General features: G+C 42.5%; 1 protein-coding gene across 4 annotated transcripts in view; it reads right to left on the bottom strand.

The window, feature by feature from the left end:
* NKAIN2 (sodium/potassium transporting ATPase interacting 2) overlaps window positions 1-22,174 on the bottom strand; it is a 587,108-nt gene that overhangs the window by 25,039 nt on the left and 539,895 nt on the right. For all 4 annotated transcript variants that reach the window (XM_066614091.1, XM_066614109.1, XM_066614118.1 and 1 more), the window contains one exon: window positions 4,115-4,175. In XM_066614091.1, the coding sequence (XP_066470188.1) occupies window positions 4,115-4,175 (61 nt within the window). The remainder of the gene's footprint in view (window positions 1-4,114; window positions 4,176-22,174) is intronic.

Below are 22,174 nucleotides of genomic sequence, written 5' to 3'. Positions count from 1 at the left end.
TATCTACACCCAATGATGATGCCAACCCTGAAAATGAGTACTGCTCTATGAACCAATATGGCATTTCTTCAACCAATTCCATTGTGCTTTCTTGTCATGTAAGTGCCTTTTAGGATATACCAGCTTCCCATAAATCTTTCTCCCAGGAGCAGAGAAGAGCTGGGTGGGAAAGAATTCAGTGAAGTAGCAATCCCCTCCTTTTAATTTCATGTAACCTACAAATCCCACAAGGCTGTTGTTTTATTGATGACCCTCTAGAGCTTTTCACTAAGTAACTAAATATTTAATGATGTTTTCAAAAACATATTGAATTGTTGGATTTCCCTGACATAAAGCTTGTACTAGAGGAGTCAAATTGCTAGAGAGTTTAAACTGATTAAATGAATATTTCAAAGTAATAGAACTACAGTGCAATTTTAAGGAAATGTAGCCGTAATAAGATTTCTGAAAAACAAACAAGATGCTCGGGTAAGATTATATCCCACCAAGGAAAGATAGGTGCTGACATTTTAGCGGCTTTAAATTGCCGCAGCTAATAATCCCAATGACATTAGAATGACAACTGTTTTATGATATAAAACTTGGAGTTGTGCAGAAAGAAGGGGAGCGGGCAGCATGGACCTTGTAGGTCTGTTTTCTTTTGCAAGTCTGTATCTCAAACTTATATCTCATACTCCACATCAATTCTCTTCAGAAGGTTTTTAATCCTACTTTGGCACCTCAGCTTCCCTATGCACTATTTGCCACATCCTCCTTTGGTCTCAAGTAACCATTGTGCTGTTGAAATGCTGATTTTTGAACCCTAGCTTTCCACAAACATTTCCAAGAAGAATTCTAGGGATATTGTTTTTGGGGGAGGGGGGATATAATCTAAAAATGAATTCCAATGTCAGAATGACATGGTGATTTTGCTACAACTTGTAATACGTTAGAAGATCATCTACAGCATGGAAAGTAAAATGAGACTCAGCACATGTGCAGATGGTGCTTGTCAATTTTTTTCTCCTTGTCCTAGGTACCGCTTGCTGCCTTACTACCGTCAGGTTATTGTAGGGAAATTAAAAATAATGAAGAGTTTGAAGCTTGCTTACATGATTCTCAGGGTAGACCTGCAGGGTGGTGAATACAAGTACAGACAGTTCACCTACTTGATCAAAAGATCTATTCGAAAATAATTTCTATGGACAGTAGTAATTGAATGCATGGTGGTTACCTGCCCTGAGTATTTAAGACGGGTCAGGTCAAAACTGAGACAAACAAATAAATCTATTCCCTGCTCACACTGGCATGTTTGTTAAAACATGGTATTTTTATGCTGGATCCAGCAGTGCTATTGAATAATTTCTCTTTAACAGAACAAAACACAGCGTGAGAAGGGAAAGCGTAACCTTCAGATCTTTATGCATGATGTCGCTACACCACATATTTCTTTTTTTCTTCTTCTTGTACTTTTTGACATTAGTGGCAAATATATTGGTACTATACTATCCAGTCAAAATTAAAGTCTTTTAAGTCAATTCATCTGAAGTAAGCAAATTTTTTAATTACTCATAATGAAATTAGTAAGATTTACAAGTGTTTAACCCATGGTTACTGACAGGTTCTGACCCAAATGTTTTGTATTCAGGACAAAACCAAGGGCTGTTCATTTGTTTTCTGCCAGATCAAATGTGGTCAGTGAATTCAAGAGGAAAGTGGGACCATGCCTGCAGGTCGTGTCTTTCTAATGCTGGCATACCCACTGGTCACACTACCTATGCTCACACATTGAACGGTATGAAGGGGGTTAGTGTATGCATAGTAACTATAGGTACTTTGAGTTCCTGGGGCAATATGGGGCAATCAGGGTCACCAACTGCACGAAAGAGCTCTTTGTGTGTTTAATTCCTTCATGCAAACATTTAATGTGTAGACATTAGAGGTATGATTGTGGGGCATACCAACATCAGAGATGAGAGCAGCAGGTAAGATCTTTTTCCATGTGCCCACTAAAATGCAAGGTCAAGCGCTCCCTAATGTGTACTTGGGACCTTCTAGATGCCATGTTCAAAACAGGGCTGATCCTGAAAACAATAGCCCTGTATCACTCTCTCTTCCTTCTTTTCATAATGTTCTGGCACACTTAATTGTATTTCATAGGTCCTAAATATATCCAAAAGTAGGTATAATAAATGCAGGTGGGGGGAGTAGCATTACAGAGGCAGGCTACCCCTCCGATCATGTTCTGTTGGGGTGGAGCATACCATTGCAATGCCACTCACTTCCTGTGCATTCATTATATGCAGTTTGACCATCTCTACTGTATAGGAAATACTGCGCTCCACGTGATTCACTGCCACTGTCAGGACTGGGGAAACAAGAAGGGAAAGTACAGAAGGGAGGGAACCACCCCTTTTGGTCTTGTGTAAAACATAATGCTTTATGCTACATGTTTGCTATGTTGACACAAATGTAAGAGAAGAGCAAGAAAAATGTTAGTGACAGGGAGTATGAGATGCTATGAAGGAGATTAGAGGGCTGAACGGGGCATAGTATCTAGTGGTCTAGAACGCAGTTCCCTGCTTTCCACTTCCCTCCTTTTACTGGGCAAAATTTGTAGTTGAGTTGCTGCCACCATTCAAAGCTAGCCAGAACAAGGCAGTTCTAGTGCTTCTCAAAATCCTGGGGATTTCCCTCAAAAATTCAGTCATAAACAGCAGTGAAATGTGATGGTTGGAGAAGCATGAGAAGCCTGCTCCTTTCAGAGTGATCTTGAACCAGGCAGGAAAATAAGTAAAAATATAAGGCATTTATTAACAGGAAGTTAAAAGCTTTAGAAATGCAGACAGATAAAGAGAAGACAGAGGTCTTTTGGCAAAATGGAAAAAAGGGGGAACGGAAAGGTTGATTACCAAACATGCTGAAAACAATCAAATCATGATGCAACTAAACTAGACGTGTTCCCTATTTCAATTTACTTTTTCGGATTCGGGCTTCCAGTCCTCTTACCCAAGGTAGCCAAGGGAGTGAATCGCAAAGCACCTCATGCTCCAGGGAAACTGCACACTGTGTGAGTGTGTGTGTTGCTCCTGGATTTTATAGTCAGTGGACACAAACCCTGTTTCTTCTGAGGTCACCTGGTCTCTTTTGGATTTCCCATTCTTAGGTATCAGATGGGCTTCTGGATCAGTATGCTGGCTCAGGGTTGAATTGCTTTTGGTCACTAATCAAGGGGAAGGTAAAGATGCTCAGAGGACAGCAATGAGGACAATGAAGGATGACTCTGCAGGGTGCTAAGGCACTGATTAAATCTCTGGGGTGCTAGACAAATCTAGATGAAAAAACAGCAAAAAAAAAAAAAAGGAAAATATGCTGCCAACGTGTTTATATAGTTATACTATTTAGTTTTAATTATACATAATGTTTGAACATGCTTTTGATAGGTTTTTTGTAATATCAGAGAAACTGTTCAGTGAAAAGAATAAAGATTAATTTGTAATAATAACAAGATAAACCAAAATAATAGAAGTGACTATCAAAAATGTGAAACTAAAAGAAAATAAATTTACACAATTGAATTGCATCCGTGTAGTTCATTCTGCTCAACAGGATTTATTGATACAAGCAGTCAGAAGAAATCAAACTTATTAACTTCCCCCCTTGACTATTTTTGATTATACATTAGAAGCAGCACAAACTAACAATCTCCTTGGCTTCACCTCTTTGCACTGAAACTTTTACAATGAACTGTTGTGCCAGGTTTTGCAAAAGTGTGACAACAAGCCCTACAATCAGCTTGCAAGAGCTTTACTAACAGGATAAGGTATTAATATAACAACAATACCAGTCTTAGTGAGATGCAACAATTTTTTGAATATTTTTTGGTAGGCAGGTGATTGTTTTGTAATGTTTCAGTAAAAGAAATTGTTTTCTAAAGTTGTATTATACCACTCTCCTCATTTGCTCCCAGCAGTTGTGGCCTTTTTTAGATTCAAAAGGCTGGACAAAAAAAACCCCACTCCTGGTTTTACAGTATGACAAAGTATTCAGAATGATGTTGGAGTGGGATGGATGAGCGAGATGGATGATATAAAAAATGGTTTAAACCGGCATGTAATAAACCGTTAGTACTTACAGCTGTCTTCTTCTTCGGTGATACATTTCACAACATAACAGGCGTAGATGAATCCTGCCAGCTTAAACAAAATGGAACAATATTAGAGATTCAGTAAAAGTGACTGAATTTCACCAATGGTGTGTTCTTGTAAGAAAAAAAAAAATCTTTCCTGGGTTTGTTTATTATGAAAACTGCAGTTCTTTACCATAATTATATATTGCAGTAATAACCATTCTCTCAAGTTAACCATTCATATTGGCTATATCGGGTTTGAGAATGCATCTCTTTTTAAGCTTAGCCCATTTCAGAATTGCGAGCGGTGAAGAAAAGGAATGTATCGATTATGCCTCCCACTATTTCAGCGAGGTCTTTAAGCACAATGAAAGTGCACTCTGACTGAACATTACTCTTCCACAATACTTCCGAAAGCCCCAATCTAGAGATGATAGTATGATACCCTCTTGCACATAATGAATGTGTGAATTCCTTCCTGTGAATCTCTCCCACCTAAAAAGAACGGGTGTGGATTTCAGCACAAGAGAGGGGGAAAGAGCCCAGCTCCATAAACTTAACTACACAAACTGGAGAGGGAGTAGGAGAGACTTTGGTGGAGGAGATTCAGTTAAAATAGATATGGTTCAAAACTGTCAACTCCTTCTCATCCCTACCCCAATCTGTAAGACAAGGATAATAACACATAATCATTACAGTATGGGGCGGTGAGGGTTGTCCTCTAGTGTAAAAACTGAAGAATTAAAATGCAAAAACCTATTATCTTAAGAGAGGTCACAGCATGTCTTTCTAACAAGAACCTGTGAGTGACAGGGCACAATCCTAACCCACTTTCCAGCACCGACATAAGGGCAATGCAACTTCAAGGTAAGGGAACTAACATTGCCATACCTTGAGGAGGCCTCTGTGACTGCCCCCCAACTGCAGGCTGCAGCAAATGCCCCACTAGTACAGCTATGCCAGTGCTGGAAAGTTGTTTAGGATCGTGCCCACATATAATAACCATATTCCACGCTGTGGTCACAATAATAATGGACACACTGTGTAGGGGATATGTTGATTTTCCCCAGTGGAAAGTATTGCAGGTAGGCTGGTTTATGTATGACACAGAAACATAGGTTATCTACACCTGGGAAGAACCTTCAGGCTTGTACCCTTCATGGCTATACAGGTGGCATTCCGATTAGCTCTTCCACCATTGGGAGGTCCCTCAATGAATGGGGGGGGGGGGGAGAGAAATAGTCCAAATGCTGGAAAAAGGCAAAATCTCTACAAACTCTTCAAGGAAAGCTGTGTGGACATACTGACTTAACATACAAACATATTCTTATTGTAGAAAAATCTGATTGTGAGGAAAGGTACTAAGCTATCATCAAATTGTTGGTCTGACACAGAGAGATAAACACAAAACCATGTTAAGTAGTCGTTTTTTCATAATGTACTTGGAAAATGCATTTGGGGCACTTCTCTCCTGAATTATGTGTGTTAAAAGCATCAGAAATGGAAACATTACTTGATGCGTTGCTATGCCTGCGCTGAAATGACTTCACAAGACTTTAACATGGAAAATTTGGAGCCTTGGCATCCCCAAAAGACAGATATCACATCTATAGTAGATGGAAAGAAATTAGAAATGTCTGTGTTGGAAACATTCCCAGGTTTTCTTTGCAGTCGCCCAGGTTAGTCTAAATGGAAAGCAAAATAGCAAAAACAGGAAGAGTATCACACTGATTATAAGATTTTGCTCCACACATCACCTGGGAGAATGTTGCCCTTTGCTCATGCAAAAAGGGTTTGTGGATCCCTCATTTTACTTTTGTTAAGGACAGGCTAAATATGGTGGGAAGCAGTTTACCTATGGATATCTATATTGCTTTTTACCAAACCAGTGGCTTTTGGTTTTGTCTTTCATGCTACTTTATACTGTTAACATATCAAAAATGAATCAAAGCTTCATAGAGCTTGAATGAACAAATGGAGTTCTGTACTAGTTTCAATGGGCATTATGGTCTGTTATACTGTTTTTTTTATTATGATGCATGTTGTATAGAGTGTGTAGAGTGTGAGTGCTGGAATTGTAGTATATATTTATGCTTGTATCTCAAAGGTACATAAATTTTGTTGTGCTGTAGCACAATGACAATAAAGTTACTACTCCTACATGTGTCTCAGAGCTGCTGAATCAAGATCATCATTTCACAGCCCAATCCTGTTAGTGGCTCCACTGCCAGAACTAGCATTTGGGCAGCAGAGGGCACTTTATGGCATAACACACAAGGTTACAGAGGTGTACATAGCTGCACCCTTCCAGGCTGCCACCACAGATGGTGAGGAGGACCCTGCACACATGGCAGCAGTCAGGAGAAGCCTCATTGATGCCAGTAAATTGGTAAGATGGGCAGAATGGGGTGGGATGGGAGGACTGGGGTAGATCGGGGGGGGGGAGGGGGCCTGTTGGAGGCAGAAGATGGTGTATCCTGCAGTGAGCAACTTACACCAGATGCTACCCCTCTTGAGCCTCCTGCCAATCCAGTTTGTCCCCTTGTGCCAGCTAAAGAACTGGAACAGGTCAGCGGATCACCAATGGCAATCAAGGGGTAAGGGAAAATATTTTATTTTACCACTCCGAAGCCTCCCAATGGCCCCCACCACAGCATACAGTGCAGACTGTTTGGGCTCAACTACATGCTATGGCAGACAAAAGGATAGGATTGGGGTGTTTATGGTGTATAACAGGAAAGCTGAATTTTCTACTCAGATAACCAGCTAGCTTCTGTACAGCTGTAGTTCCCAGCTACTGTACAGAGATTCACCGCCGTACCTCTGCAGAGCTTGTCAAGCATGCTGCAAAGCAGAGCCAATTATAATTGCTCACTGAAGCATCCGCCGCATTGCCACGTCTCAGCTGGTGATCAGTCCTAGATGGGTGTTTGGGATGGAAGAACAATGGCAAGTTCTGACCTTTTGGCCACTGTGGAGAAAACATCGAACATCTTTCTGTTCTAACACAGCTACTGGCAAAAGGGGCTAATTAACATAGACGTGCAGTGAAAAGTGAGGAAGGGCATCCCCAAGCAAAGCAGGCTGGGAAGTTTGAGAAACTCTTCAGTAGATTCTGAACTTTTTTATTTCTGTTATTTCATTTAGTTTCAAGTTATAGTTGAGTGACTATGCATTGAGTAGACATGAATTTACCACACCAAATGCACTCAGTAGACATGAATTCACCACAATTCTTAGCCTAAACATCATGTATAGTTGGAACAATAATGTGGGAGATAAGAGAGTTGAACATCAAATAATTGGAAAATGGATTAGGAAAAGATAAATAAAAGGCTTATGAATGTTCCCTTAAACAGAAAAAATCCTTACAACTGACCCCCCCCCCCCCCCCCCGCAGAATGCAGCAGTAGCCATTTTGGAAGGGGAAAGAATAGTATCAGGCTGTTACAGTACTATCTTAAACATGTTTTCTCAGAAGTAAGCCCCACTATGGTTATTGTAATTTATTCTCACATCAACAGATGTAGGACTGCAGCCAAGTTCTTTTTTTGATATTCAAGGAGTACACAACTTTAATGGAACGTGTGTAAATCTGAAGAGGCATGAAATAACTACCTGCATCCTATGTTAAGAAACACAATATCTAGCATGGATACTTTCTTCCAGCATTCAAATTATATCATTGTTTATTTGTATTTGAGACACACATGCAATGACTGTGTGCAGTAGGCCCTCTTGTAAAGATAAAGACTTCTTGCAGAGATTATTTCAAGGCCCATCTAAATACAGACCCAATGTAATTATTGTTTATTACCAAAATTCCTGTCAGATGGTGGGAATGTAACAAAGGACCAAACTGGATGTGATGATGGCAGATACTTGTTGAAACGTTCTGTTCTGAGTAGGTGAACTGGGTAGAAGTATCAGAGCAAAAGAGGTTGAGAGATGGCTGCAACTTACCACTGTATATTCTATTTTGTCAGGCATATTTGTCCTTAGCTGACCTCTGATACCAGGAGCACAGCTGTGAGTAAAGTACCAGGGGTTGTAGAGAAAGAGGTTACTGGAAGAAAAGGGTTGGATGAAGCAAGGTTCTGCTATCCTTACCTATGCATCCTTTTGCTCTAAAAACTGGACAATATTCCCATTTACACAAATGGAATTAAAAAAGTAGGTCTGATGTTGTCACATCTAGTTTGGCACTGGACAGGTGGATATGTGTCAAATCCAACTTCCCCTCTTAGCTGACTTTGTTTCACTCTTCATTTTTCTGTTCCTGCTTTTATTTCCTTGGAACTGCTGCTCTACCTTCAATCTTTCCTCAGCCACCATTTTCTTTTAAAACTTGTTCGCCTGTAGCCCATCTCTGTGACCATATCTGTGACATTTGCACCAACTTCTCCAAACCCTGGTTGCTTCACAAACAACCCAGTCCTAACTATCTTTCAAGCACTGATGCAGTTCTGCCAATGGGGCGCACACTACATTCTGTGGTGGAGGGGCAGCCAAGGAGGCTTCCTCAAGGTAAGGAAATATATGTTCCCTGACCTTGGGGCTGTATTGCAACTGCATCAGCACTGGAAAGTTGGTTAGGATTGAGCTTAAAGTCCTGTTAACAGGCCTTGTTTACACAGCAGGATGTGGCAATGAGATGGTAGAGTTCTGGTGCTATAGAATGAACTACAATCCTACTTTGAATTATCCTTTGTATTAAAAAAATTGTTGTAAATAGAAAATTTAATACTGCAAAGAACAGATAGGGCTAGAATCCTTTCTCTTTAAAAAAAATCCAGGGGTATTTTATGTGGAACAGCATTCAAAAGCTTCATGTAACCTACTGAAGATACTTGCCTATAAGGCAATCTCACAGATAAGGTAAAGGCAGGTTTTCAGCTGAAAATCACAGGATGTTCCATGACCCTCAGATAAATTGGGGGATAAAACGTACGAGATGGTGCTTGAGAGGAGGAGCTGTAGCTTGCCTTGGAAACTGATTGAAAAGGGGAAGAATCCAAGCCATGCCACTGTTCTTGAAGACATTAACAAGATGTTTATGTAGTATTGTGTGCCATTCGCCCCTTAAAACAACAGAATTAAACTTCACACTGAATTGCTTAAAAAAAACTGCAGAAAAGCATTTGCACGTTGAAAAACCTTCCAAAACCAATGCAGCACCAAAATGAAACAACATAAACAGCTTACCTCAGCACAACACCCTGCTTCCATTCATGCCAGACAACTCTTTATGTTCACTGTCATTTTAAGAGACAGTTCTGGGTTTGGAGTTAACAAGTCTGCTCAGAAGACTCTACAACGGAGTCTCCAACAAATGTAAACAAAGTAAGTTCTAAAAGGCTTGTAAGCTCTTTGCAATCACTCAAAATGTTCCTTAGATGTTTCACATGCCTTCCGCAGGCACTTTTAAAGCTCTTCCAGTCTTCTCCAGGCTGCCATGACACACCTGAACCACCCGGACCTCTGAGTGACCCACAAATAAGGAGATAATCTATGCTGGATTTATCAATATAAATTTCTCACCCTATAGGTGTGTACCTACAGTACATAACCTGAAGCAGTACTGTCCATTCATTCACTTGGAAAGTCTATTGCCTCATTCTGGACACTATGGGATACAGGGAGCTGGACTAACTGCGCCTTTGGCCTGATCCAGGGGGGGTTTTTATGTTCTTAATTTCATTCTGCTGCATTCAGTTCCAGCCTCACTATGCTTATTAGCAGTAACTATGCTTGTTGTTGCTCACTGTTTTGTGCTTCCAGTCCTCTCAAGCAAGGCAATACAGGCAGGCCCCTGTATCCGTGATGCATTCTGGGGCGATGCTGGGCAAAGGAAGGGGACTCTGCGTGAGCAAGGAAAGGCTTCAGGGAGCTAAGACTGCTTGGAGCCCTCAAAAAGCAGTAGTTTCACTGCACATTAGGAAAAGCTATTTGGGGCTTTTTCTTTCCCTTTGAAAATGTTTTTAAAGTAGGTCCCCAGTATCCATGAATGCCAGATCTGCGGTTACCAGGTATGTTAGTTACTAGGTATGTAAATACATAAGAGTGAAGATTGATTTAAAGACTAGTTTAAATGTTAGAATGGCATCAATGTCTCTTTTATGCAGGGAAATAATACTATTTATCCTCTCCTACCTGCAGCAAAGTGGCTCAAAAAGATAGGGAGGACTGACTGACAGACTTTTGGAGGCATGGGGTTCTGTTAGAGAAAATAATATAATCTCTGTTTTGGCTGGATAAGCAGTACAGAAGCTTCTGTGTTACATCAGAACTAAATCTTCACTTCTCTCACTTATCACAGACCTGCCATATTTTCCTTATTGGCAGGTTTTCATACCAGAGATGAGAATCCCTGAAGGAGCCAACTTAGATCACAGTGAAGGCTACATCTTGCCAGCAGGCCATCTCTGCATTACAGAATCATTATTTCACTTATATATTTGACTACGGGTTCAATTCTAACTAACAGCTACCCACAGGCTGCCCAGAGACATGTGGGGCTGGAAAGGTAAGTAAATGTTTCTTTTACTTATTGTAGACACTTGAGTAGAAGTCAATTTCACAGATAAGTCGATGGTAGGCTTTGAGCCAAAAATCATGGAATTTTCTATGACCATCTGATAAATTGGGGAGGGGGGTTTAAACTTAGGGGGGTGTCTGACTCATTTTGTCTAATTTTACCTGAGGCCAGAACCTGAAAAATAACCTACCAGTAATTGTTACCTAAGAACTGTACAGTAACTTATTTAAAAATCATAGTAAAAAATAAGAAGATACATTTCTATTCATTAACATTTTAAATTCTGGTCTTCACAACCTTTTTGTAAACACTGTCAGAGCAAGTGCACTGTAAACAACATACCAGTACAGCCATTAAGCAAATCCTTCTTTAAGGTGCTTGATGTGTTAAGCCAGAGGCTCAACATATAACATACAACTTATAACACATAACTGGGAGTGTGCAGTTCAGTTCACAGTGGAGAGACAAGCAACTCAAAACTTAAACAGATCTTTATTGGCATATAAGAGACAAGCAACAAGGAATGAGCATGAGTAAGTGCAGCTACATAAAGTTGCAGCCTGATTTACTCAGAAGTAGACCCATTGATTTCCATGGGTGTTATTCTTAAGAAATGGTGTACTGCACTGTAGTCTCAGACCTTGTTTCAGGGATTACATCCTGGTGTTTAAAAAACCAGACCTCCGCCAAACATTTGCAAAATGGAAGAAGAGTGCAGAAAGGTTGGATGTGATCCTGCCAAAGAGAATGAGACTTGCTTGATTTAAATTGAAGTGTTGAATCCTGGCTTACTTTTTTCTCAGGAGGAGTGAAACAGTTAACTTTGGCTGCAGCTTGCAGCCTCATTGCCCTGGACACCAACTGCCCTGCAATTGTCTCTCCACTGCCCTCTTGCTCTCCTCTGGGCTTCTCCTGGCTGCAGCGCTGTGCCTGAACAGCTGTGACTCACAGATAAGGCAAGGAGATGATTTACACTTGATTTATTGGCAGAAATTTCTTGATTTATTGGCGGAAATCTTATAGGCGAGTATTTATGGTATCTTATTCCTCTTGCACATGAGCTCCTATGGGTTTACTTGGACCAGCACCAACTCTTTAGCTGGCTCAAGTCTGAGTAGTCATAGGGGGGCATGTCAGGGCAAAAAAGAGAAGAGGATATAGGTGGGGTCATCACTGCTGATATCTGTCCACCACCTGCCCCTGCCACATCCCTGAGGCCCCAATCTGTTGCACCCATTCCATTGGCTTACCATTGGCTGTTGGGATAGCTAAGTCAGGCAGCAAGCCTCTGGTGCTGGTGGCATTTGTGTGATTTCTAAAATGGCTGCAAACAGTACACTGTGCCTGCCACCGGAGACCATTTTTGTTAAAACTGGCCCAGCCCTAATAGGATTTGGCTGTAAAAACTAAAAGATTTAGTTTTTGATTTATAGGTCAAACAGCCCTCCAAGTGTATGAGCATTGTACGAGTACCTTGTCCTCTGTTTGAAAATAATTGGTTCATGTGTATCATAAGAACATAAGAAAAGCCCAGCTGGATTAGGCCAAAGGTCCATCTCCTTCCTGTAACTCACAGTGGCCCACCAAATGCCACAAGACAACAAGAGACTTGTATCCTGGTGCCATTCCCTTGCATCTGGCATTTTGAGGTAGCCTAATTCTAAAATCAGGAGGTTCGACACACCTATCATGATTTCTAATCTGTGATGGACTTTTCCTCCAGAAATTTGTCCAATCCCCTTTTAAAGGCATCTAGGCCAGAGTCCATCACCACATCCTGTGGCAAGGAGTTCCACAGACTAATTTACAAACTGGATAAAGACATGCTTACTTTTGTCTGTTCTAACTCTCCCAATGCTCAATTTTAGTAGGTGTCCCATGGTTCTGGTATTGTGTAAGAGAGAAAAGAACATCGCTCTATCCATCTCTTGCATAATTTTCCGCATAATATGTCTCAATCCTGACACCCTTCAGACACCTTCTTTCTAGACTGAAGAGCTCCAAATGCTGTGGCCTTTCCTCATAAGAGAGGTGCCCCAAACCAAGAATAATTTTGGTCGTTCTCTTCTACACTTTCCAGCTTCACTATATCCTTTTGAGATAGTCAACCAGTACACAAGATTCCAGATGTGGCCTTACCATCAGTTTGTACAATGGCATAATAATATTGGCTGGTTTATTCTCAAACCTTTTTAAATTGATCCTGAGCATGGAATTAGCCTTCTTTATAGCACTGCACACTAGGTCAACACTAAGACTTATCAGAGGTCAGCTGTCCCAAAAGAGAACTAAACTTGCAATGAGGAGGATATCAAGAGTTTGTTACTCCTACTTCTTGTTAAAATATCAGAAGTTAATATCTTATTGAGAGATGTCTCACAAAGCACAGAAAAATATATTATAGCACAAACAATATACACCACTGGTCTTTTTAGTCATGCTCAGCTGAATCTTCTTAACTATTGGGGGAATTAATTTGATATACATTTATACTTAATAGCCCTGCTATAAGCCAGAAATTTGTTTATCCAAATAATGTGACCAGGCAAGTCAGGCACAGCTTGACTCGAGCTGAGTCACAAGTGTCTGCCCCTGCAACTTAACTCCAAGACAACTCATAACAGGGGCACTTTCTGAGTCATGCAGAGTGTTTTTGCTACTTGGAAAGACTTGAGTCTTGAGTCATTCCCTTTAAAAACCCAGTTGTGGGGAAAAAAAACAGGGGTGCTGCCAAGTGTATATATGTCAGAGTTCTCTTTAAACCAACGGTTTTCAACCGCTGTGACACGGCACACTGGTGTGCTGTGAGGCTGCCTCAGGGGTGCGGCAGGGCCAAGGAGTCAGGCGGCGGCGGCGGCAGCAGCAGCAGCAGCTGTGCATGTGGGAGAAGCGGCTGTTCAGAGCCACGCGCGGCAGCAGGAAAAAAAGGAGCAGCCGCGCAGGGGCTTGGATGCTGTTGCTGGTGCCTGCCCCACACGCTGATTGGGCAGGCAACCAGAAGAGCCTGGAAGATCTCCCGGGCAGGTGAGAGTGAGGAGTAAGTGAGGCTGAAGGTGGAAGCAGGTAGGAGCCTGAAGCAGCTGGCTGGAAAATTATCCCGGAGAGACCCTTTTCCTTGCCTGCAATGCCCCAAAGTGACCCTTCCTGTGTTGCCTCCCCGGGCAAGTCTTTGGCAGTAAGGGCACTGGGCCACAATCCTATCCACACTTACCTAGGAGTAAGCCCCATTGACTATAATGGGGCTTACTTCTGAGTAGACATACAGAGGCTTGGTTGCAATCTTTCTTGAATACATGAGCAGTCAAGTGATGCCTTTCTCTTCTCTCCCACCCCACCTCCTCCCCTCCTGCACACACATCCCCCCATCATAACTACAGTTAACCCCTCTGACTGCCCCTCCCCTCCCCTCTCCTCCCTCTTCCCCACCTTCCAAAGTTCAAAACCAGTTGCCTCCCATTCTCTCTCTCTCCCCCCCCAGTGATTCCTGCACTTGTTTCAGCCACATCTCCTCATTGCCCCTCACCCATCCCCCCCATTTCTCCAGTATGCTCAGTCTCATCTCTCTTTGCCAGCACCTCCTGGCATCTCAGAGCATATCAGTTGATAACAGTTTGAACAGACCTGCTTCGAAACATTGTTCTTCCTTTCCAGAAACCACACACCCCTCCCTCTCCAAGCTTCATGGGAATTTTTTTCATTGTCATGTAATGATCAAGTACCTCAAGACATGAGGGATGCAAACATCATCACGCTGTACAAGAACAAAGGTGACAGGGGTGACTGCAACAACTACCGCGTTGTAGGAAAGCTGTTTGCCCGAGTTGTACTAAAGAGGCTCCAGGTACTTGCAGAGAGCGTCTATCCAGAATCGCAGTGTGGATTCCGAGCCAACAGGTCCACCACTGATATGGTATTCTCCCTTAGACAACTGCAGGAGAAATGCAGGGAACAACGACAGCCACTCTTTATAGCCTTCATAGATCTCACAAAGGCTTTCGACCTGGTCAGCAGAGACGGCCTCTTCAAGATTCTCCCAAAGAGAGTCTGGTCCAACAAGAAGCTGACGGAACATACCAAGATCCAGGTCTACAGAGCTTGCGTCCTGAATACACTTCTGTACTGCAGCGAGTCATGGACTCTTCGCTCACAACAGGAGAGGAAACTGAGCGCTTTCCACATGTGCTGCCTCCGATGCATCCTCGGCATCACCTGGCAGGACAAAGTTCCAAACAACACAGTCCTGGAACGTGCTGGAATCCCTAGCATGTATTCACTGCTGAAACAGAGACGCCTGCGTTGGCTTGGTCATGTCGTGAGAATGGATGATGGCTGGATCCCAAAGGATCTCCTCTATGGAGAACTCGTGCAAGGAAAGCGCCCTACAGGTAGACCACAGCTGCAATACAAGGACATCTGCAAGAGGGATCTGAAGGCCTTAGGGATGGACCTCAACAAGTGGGAAACCCTGGCCTCTGAGCGGCCCGCTTGGAGGCAGGCTGTGCAGCATGGCCTTTCCCAGTTTGAAGAGACACTTTGCCAACAGTCTGAGGCTAAGAGGCAAAGAAGGAAGGCCCATAGCCAGGGAGACAGACCAGGGACAGACTGCACTTGCTCCCAGTGTGGAAGGGATTGTCACTCCCGGATTGGCCTTTTCAGCCACACTAGACGCTGTGCCAGAACCACCTTTCAGAGCGCGATACCTTCCTAAGAATAAGCCCCATTGAACAAAATAGAACTTACTTCTGAGTAGACCTGGTTAGCCTTGTGCCCTTAGTTATATTAATTACATTAATTGTAACATAATAATGTAATTAAAAACTAGTAGTGTGCCTTGACAACTTTAGTACCTTGTCAGTGTGCCTTGAGCTGAAAAAGGTTGAAAATGGCTGCTTTAAAGACTTCCCTGCTGTCCCCATCCCATCTGTTAACAAGGTGGGAGGGGATAGGATGGACTTCGAGAGAGCAGGGACAGAAGCAGCAAGAGGGGGGAGGGTCATGTGCAGCAGCTGCAAGGCTTAACAGGATGACCCAATCCTTTGCAGCTGTACTCAGAAGTACTCCCATTTGCACTGGTCATTTAAATAAGCTTCCTCCTTCCAAGTAACAATGGAGCCCACCGGTAGCATAGCTAGAAGGGTTGCAAAGCACTCAGTTTTGCAGGGAGCCTTACTCCGGCTAGCAAAGCGCTATGTGTTGCACAGACCCTCACCACAGGCGTACAAGTGGCCACCTGCTCTTCAGAAGGGAGGGTGGCAGGTGAGGCAGAACTGCCTCATCATTGTCTGTGGAAAAGCACTGCAGCTGCCCTGCCTGCTTACACCAGAGGAGGCTCTCCTTACACCCGCTTTCTTGGCCTGCTTTCTACACCTGCCACGCCTGCTCTGAAGGGGAGGGGGCCACTTGCACACCTGTGGTGAGGCTTCATGCAACACATAGTACTTTGCAAGCTGAGGTAAGGCTCCCTGCAAAACTTAGCGCTTTGCATCCTCTCTAGCTACATTGCTGGAGTGCACAGGAGCCAGCCATGTGGTTTAAAAGTGTGATCACTATGAACTGCCTCCTCCGCTGGGCTTCTCCAGCCAATTTCAAGGCAAGAACCCCCTTGGTCTCCTCCTGACCTTCCTCATCCAAAGAAAAAAACCAGATTGCCCATCCTTTGTCCAATGACCATTGGTTCCTTTAGAGATGGGCAAGAGAGCCCACTCCCACCCAATGTAAAAGTAAACATTAACCTTTCCCTGCCTCCTGGTTGGAAGCTCCCTACTGCTCACCCGGTCTGAATGATGGCTCCGTGAGGCAAGCACGCCCAGACACAGATAGACTCCAGTGCACATGTGTGGGGAATCAGTGTCTAGTCAAGTGGCCTCAGAATGAGTCAATGCCTTAGTCATTGGCAAAGGTGACTCAAGTCTCCACAAGTCAGTGAAAAATGCTGATTTTTGTAACTTGAACTTGAGTCACCTGACTTGAGTTCCCATCCCTAGTGACAGCATGTTGTTATGATGTCCGTCTATGTGAGTTGATTGCTGTGGTTGCCTCAGAAGGAAGCACCTGTTTTAAAAATGGCACTGTTACTTTGCATTGTAGAAGCAAGCAAGCAAGCTCAAACAGTGTGCCAAAAAGGTAAGAAATTGACAGTTTTCATGGCAGTTTCTTCTTGAAATCTCCCTTTCCCCTTGGAGATTTTTGTGATGAAACAATCAAGAAGTTCTGCTAAATACACATGTAAATTTGTTTTGCCTGGAATAATGTGGAGTCAAAACAAACCTCTAAAATTCCAGTATCTGTTTGACTTGAAAATTGGATCAACTTTTGACAGAAGCGTACTTCAGAAGTTTGTTTTCTTTAACACAGAGCTGTTAGGTCAGGCATGATTATGAGCAGAGGCACAGAGTATGTACACCCATCAACATTTTGACTGACACAGTGTACTCAGCAAAGTAGACCCCTGTGAGTGTATGTCCTGTCACAAGCCTTGAGTTACCTTTTAGATTCTGAGCCTGATGGGAAAAAATGACACCATTACAAAGAAGAAAATGAATCTTTGGGGGATGGTGGCAGGAAGGACCCTATCTCTGCCTTAGAGAATTATCCTAAAGGTAGAAATGCTGCCATGGAAACGGTTCTTACTTTGAAAGCTGGGCTGAAACCTCTGCTCCTCTTGTAATGAATGCAATGATTAGAAGAGATGAAATAATGCATACTGCCTAGATTAAATCCATATCTCCCCAAGTCTGAGGGTATCCAGACTGTACAGGAAGAAAGTAAGACAGGTTTGGTTTAGAACTTCTGGCCCAGAAAACTGGTGATTCTATTCCGATGCATTGAATAATTGCTTTCTCCTTACAACACACCTCCTTTCCGGGTCATTTTACATATTCTATAGAGCAAAACCAAGTTTGCCACTGAGTATTGCTGATGGGAGAGCAGATCCTAATCCTGGTTCCCTGATGAGTGCACCTGTATTTCTTTGCAAATACAAATGGCTGTTTGCCTCATTCATACTTTACATTTGAAGTGTACACTTAAGGGCACAAGCCTAACCAGGTCTACTCAGAAGAAAGTCCTATTTTGTTCAATGGCACTTACTCTCAGGAAAGTGTGGTTAGGATTGCAGCCTTAGACAGTTAAATATACACCTAACAATCTAATATATGAAAAGGGTCTCATAGATAGTGGAAAGTCAAAGTCTGGCAACATGAGAAATGAGATGTATCTTCCTTTAAAACTACTGAGGCTAAGAGCTGCAGCTCATTCTATGACGCTGGCAACAGCCTCCCAGGGCTGAATTATCTCTTCCCTACTGTTATACTGACAACTACGCAACTGAGCTTCCAGAGAGATAGTTGGGTTATTGTGTTGTAGCTAAAGAAACAAAAAGATTTGTGGCACCTGAAAGTCTAACAGATTTATTACATAGGTTTCCATGGATTTGAAGCCACTTCATACTCAATGCATGGACCAGCATCATAACACTGAAAATCTCCATGTCGTCCCCATGACCACTTCTGATGGCACAACTCAATCTAACAGATATTATGGTATAACAGGTATTATGGCCAAAAGGAGGGTGTCGAATGTGGCATTTCCAGGTCTGGTTCATCCATGAGGCCAACTGAAGTGGTCACCTCAGATAGAAGATTGGTGAGGCGGCACCCACCTTCATCCACCTGATCACTGATCCTCCTCTTTCCATTCCCTGGATTGGAAAAGGAAGAGGGGATGGAGTGGAAGTGTGGAGGAGAGGAAAGCTTTGGGCTACAGCAGAGTTTCTCAAAGTATGCTATGAGGAGCCCTGGGCCTCTCTGAGACCCCATTCAAGGGCTCCACAAGCACACCATAAGTGGTCCCCCTCTGCCCCGTTCGCTTGTCCTCCTCTCTTGCCTCTCCTGTTCATGGCTCTCTTTCCTCATTTACCTCCTGGCTCTTTACCACCATTGGGCTCAGTGCTACAGCACACTGCGCATGTGCTCAGGCTCTGGGACTCCCTGCTTTGCCAAGTTCCCTTTCCAAGCTTGTTCTAGAAAACCTATGCCACTTTAATCTAATTAGTTCCCCTGACTGAAACATAGCTAGCTCAAGCAACTACTACTGTACCCCAGCACCAATGGGAAGGTAACCAGTAGGTGGCTTGCCTGTGGGCTGCAGGGCCCCTCCTCCCAGTCCCCAGTCTAGGTGTAGCAGTGCCCCCTCAGATCACCACCATTCAGCAGTCTCCATTCAGCTAGTTTGCCAGGCAGTCAGTTAGTCCATTAGCCGCTTCTTTAGTCAGTTGTTATTATTATTATTAACAGTATTTATATACCGCTTTTCAACTAAAAGTTCACAAAGCGGTTTACAGAGAAAAATCAAATAACTAAATGGCTCCCTGTCCCAAAAGGGCTCACAATCTAAAAAGATGCAAAAGGAATACCAGCAGACAGCCACTAGAACAGACAGTGCTGGGGTGAGGTGGGCCAGTTACTCTCCCCCTGCTAAAAAAAAGAGCACCCACTTGAAAAAGTGCCTCTTACCCAATTAGCAGGGGTTAACTAGCAGTTAACTAGTCCATGAGTCAATTCACCAGTTTGTTATCTGTCCATCAGTTTTTTACCCACCAGTCCATTGTTCTATCAGCCAGTCAATCAGTTGGTTTGGTTTAGTTCTTTCCTTCCTTCCTTCCTTCCTCCAAGCTTTCCTCCTTCTCCTACCCACAAACTTACACTACTCCAAGTGCTGCTTTCATCCCTGTAATGACCTGGCTGCCTTGAGTGGCTGTAGCTGTGCAGCACACCCACTGCTAATGAAAGCCCTGGGGATAAGCCTGGGTTTCCTGGCTTGAGTAAGGGACCACTGCTAGCACCACACCCTATGGCGGCTCTTCCTCATTTTCCCCTAAACTCCTCTACACACTTGGACAGCAGCGCTCCCTGAGACTCCTTTTAAGAGTGAAAAGGGCTCTGGAGACAAAAAAAGAAAGAACCAAAAGGTAACAATAAGAAACTGAGTTTGTGATGTAGCTGGATCTGTCATAAAATTATTATACCAAATAGTAAAAATACAATCTCATGAAAATTGAAAATATTTCAAATAATATAATCAATTGTGTTTTAAAATTTTTTGCTAACCGCTGTGTTTAAAAGTTTTCTTGAGTCTAGTCTTGAATATACTCCTGGAGTTACCAAGGTCATCAAGAACTGTGATCGTACTAAAACAAAATCAATATTTATCAAAATACTGTCTAGCTACTTCCCTTGACCCTCTTTATGGAGACAAATTGTTTTCATACACTGAAGACACCGTCAGATTTCGGGAGAAGCTCTATATGAAAGCACATAATTCTTATATATACTTTTATTTCCTTTTAATACTCAAACACTAGATTGATCATCACATGGAAGCAACTTTATTAAGCCAGACAGTCAAGCCAAAGTGTTGAGACAGAGAAGAAAAGAGAAGCTCAACAAATGGAGGAGCTTAGATGAAAGAGGCAAGGAAAAGGAAACTGAAAAAATGAAGATGAATGACTTTGAGAATCTGGAAACAGAAACAGGCCTTGCTTTCTGTGAAGATAAATAATGCTTATCTCCTTTAATAACTGCTCTTTGATGCTACTTCAAGAATAAAAGGACCCAACCTAAAGGGAAAAAAATCACACAACTAACAACTCGCAATACTACTCCATGGCCTTGTACTGAAGTATACAGCAAGACAGCAAAAGCAAAGCTGGTTGGCTATGCTGGTGGCAGAAAATCAGCCACAAAAACCAGGTATAATGAAACCGTCATAATGAATCTCTTTGTACTGCAAGAATATAGAAATCTGAGGGGTTTTTCTACCTGTTGACATTCTTTTGCCCCATTACCCAAATGGCACTTGTGAGCAACTTGTACTGTCACTGGTTGTCCTAAATGGAAGAGTCAAGCTAGACATGACCTGAAATGTATTATTGCTTTACTGCCTTTTGCATTTTCAAACAATAGCCATACATATGTGGGAGATCTAGTTTGGGACTCCGGTATGGGAAGGGGAAAAATTTAACCCTGTGCTGATTTCCCAATGAAAATCACTTCTACACAGCATGCTTTCCTTCTCCACCCACAACAAAAAAATAATTGCAGAGAAAGCTTTGGAGTAGATTTATGCTTCTCTCACACCTCCTTTCAGTCTAGACAAGGAGGACAGTTCATCTCTGGTGGTTTTTAAGAAGTCACTATTCCTAACTCCTTCCCCTGCCCTGGGCCTCTGAGAACATTACAGAATAGTTTAATCACCCAGCTTTGGTATCTGACCGCCTTGGGCAGCCTGAGCTTTTCTTATCGTTATGTCTCACTGTGTGTCACCTTTTCCAGACAGCTATAGAATTAGGATAAGAAAAACTGGTTCTTTATGCTTCTGCAGATCTGACAAAACCACCTACTGCTCGAAGCCCTCCAAATTAATGCCAAAAAAGCCCAACCACCTGCATTAGATGAAACTGATTATTATAAATGCTAGGCACTTTCTTGAAGGCCTGTGAATATAAACCATCTGCATATTCCGAGGACAGTGGAGATTGTTTGCAAGGATATATATTTGATGAAGGCAAAGAAAACCCAAAGCTTTCTGGTAAACAAAGACAAGCTTTGACAAACTCCTCTCTGCTGAGTACAAACTCCTTCACATACAAGAAACCCATATGGTGAGGGATTTGCATGTGAATGATGAGTGCTTAGATCTGAGAATTCTTTCTAAGCATCTTAAAATAAGCCATAATAGCATCATGGCCTCACATTGTGACCACAGGAGGAGGTGAAAGGAAGGACTGTTTTCACACTGTTACCTGTGTGAAAATGTCCATTTTCCTTCTGATTCAAGTTAGATATTTCAGAATGTCTGCAAGCAACCTAAGATGACATTACTGAAAATACCAGCACTGTAATGTTGGAAATACAACATTTCCTTATTATACAATTACTTTCTTTTAACATATTAAAATCCATGTAAGTTGAATAGCATCCTGACTAGTGCTTCTACCAATGTGTTTATGAACACAGTTTTCATTTCTGAAGGTTGCTCTGGAAGAATTCTTCTGGAACTATTTCTGGAAGCTCTAACTGAGACAGAGCTTCTGAAGACTGAAGCTGCTGTTCTCTCAGTTCCCACACAACTCATGTGCTGTGCTTTTATTTCTTAAAGAGTTAGCACGTATTTGTTGGCTTTAAGGGAGTTCAGACTATATGCGATTTTGGTTTTATGCTCCAACTTCAGAATGTAACCCTTTTATAAGATGCAGGCTGACTGTACAATTTTTTAAGACTTATTTTGGTCTTCGCTGTGTGATCCTAGCCAGCAGCTTTTGAGATGACTCTAACAGTGCCAATGAACCAATAGATACCAATCAGCTTTGACTGATTTGAATCAGATTTGATTGATAGCACAAATCAGCTTTGCTTTTGTAATGCTGGCAACCTTCAGTCTCGAGAGACTACGGTATTGCGGTATTGAATGTGGTTCTGGAACAGCATCTAGTGTGACTGAAAAGGCCGATTCAGGAGTGACAATCCCTT

This window comes from Tiliqua scincoides, chromosome 1 (assembly GCF_035046505.1).
Source record: "Tiliqua scincoides isolate rTilSci1 chromosome 1, rTilSci1.hap2, whole genome shotgun sequence".
NCBI lineage: Eukaryota > Metazoa > Chordata > Lepidosauria > Squamata > Scincidae > Tiliqua > Tiliqua scincoides.
This window is presented reverse-complemented; position numbering and strand designations above follow the sequence as displayed.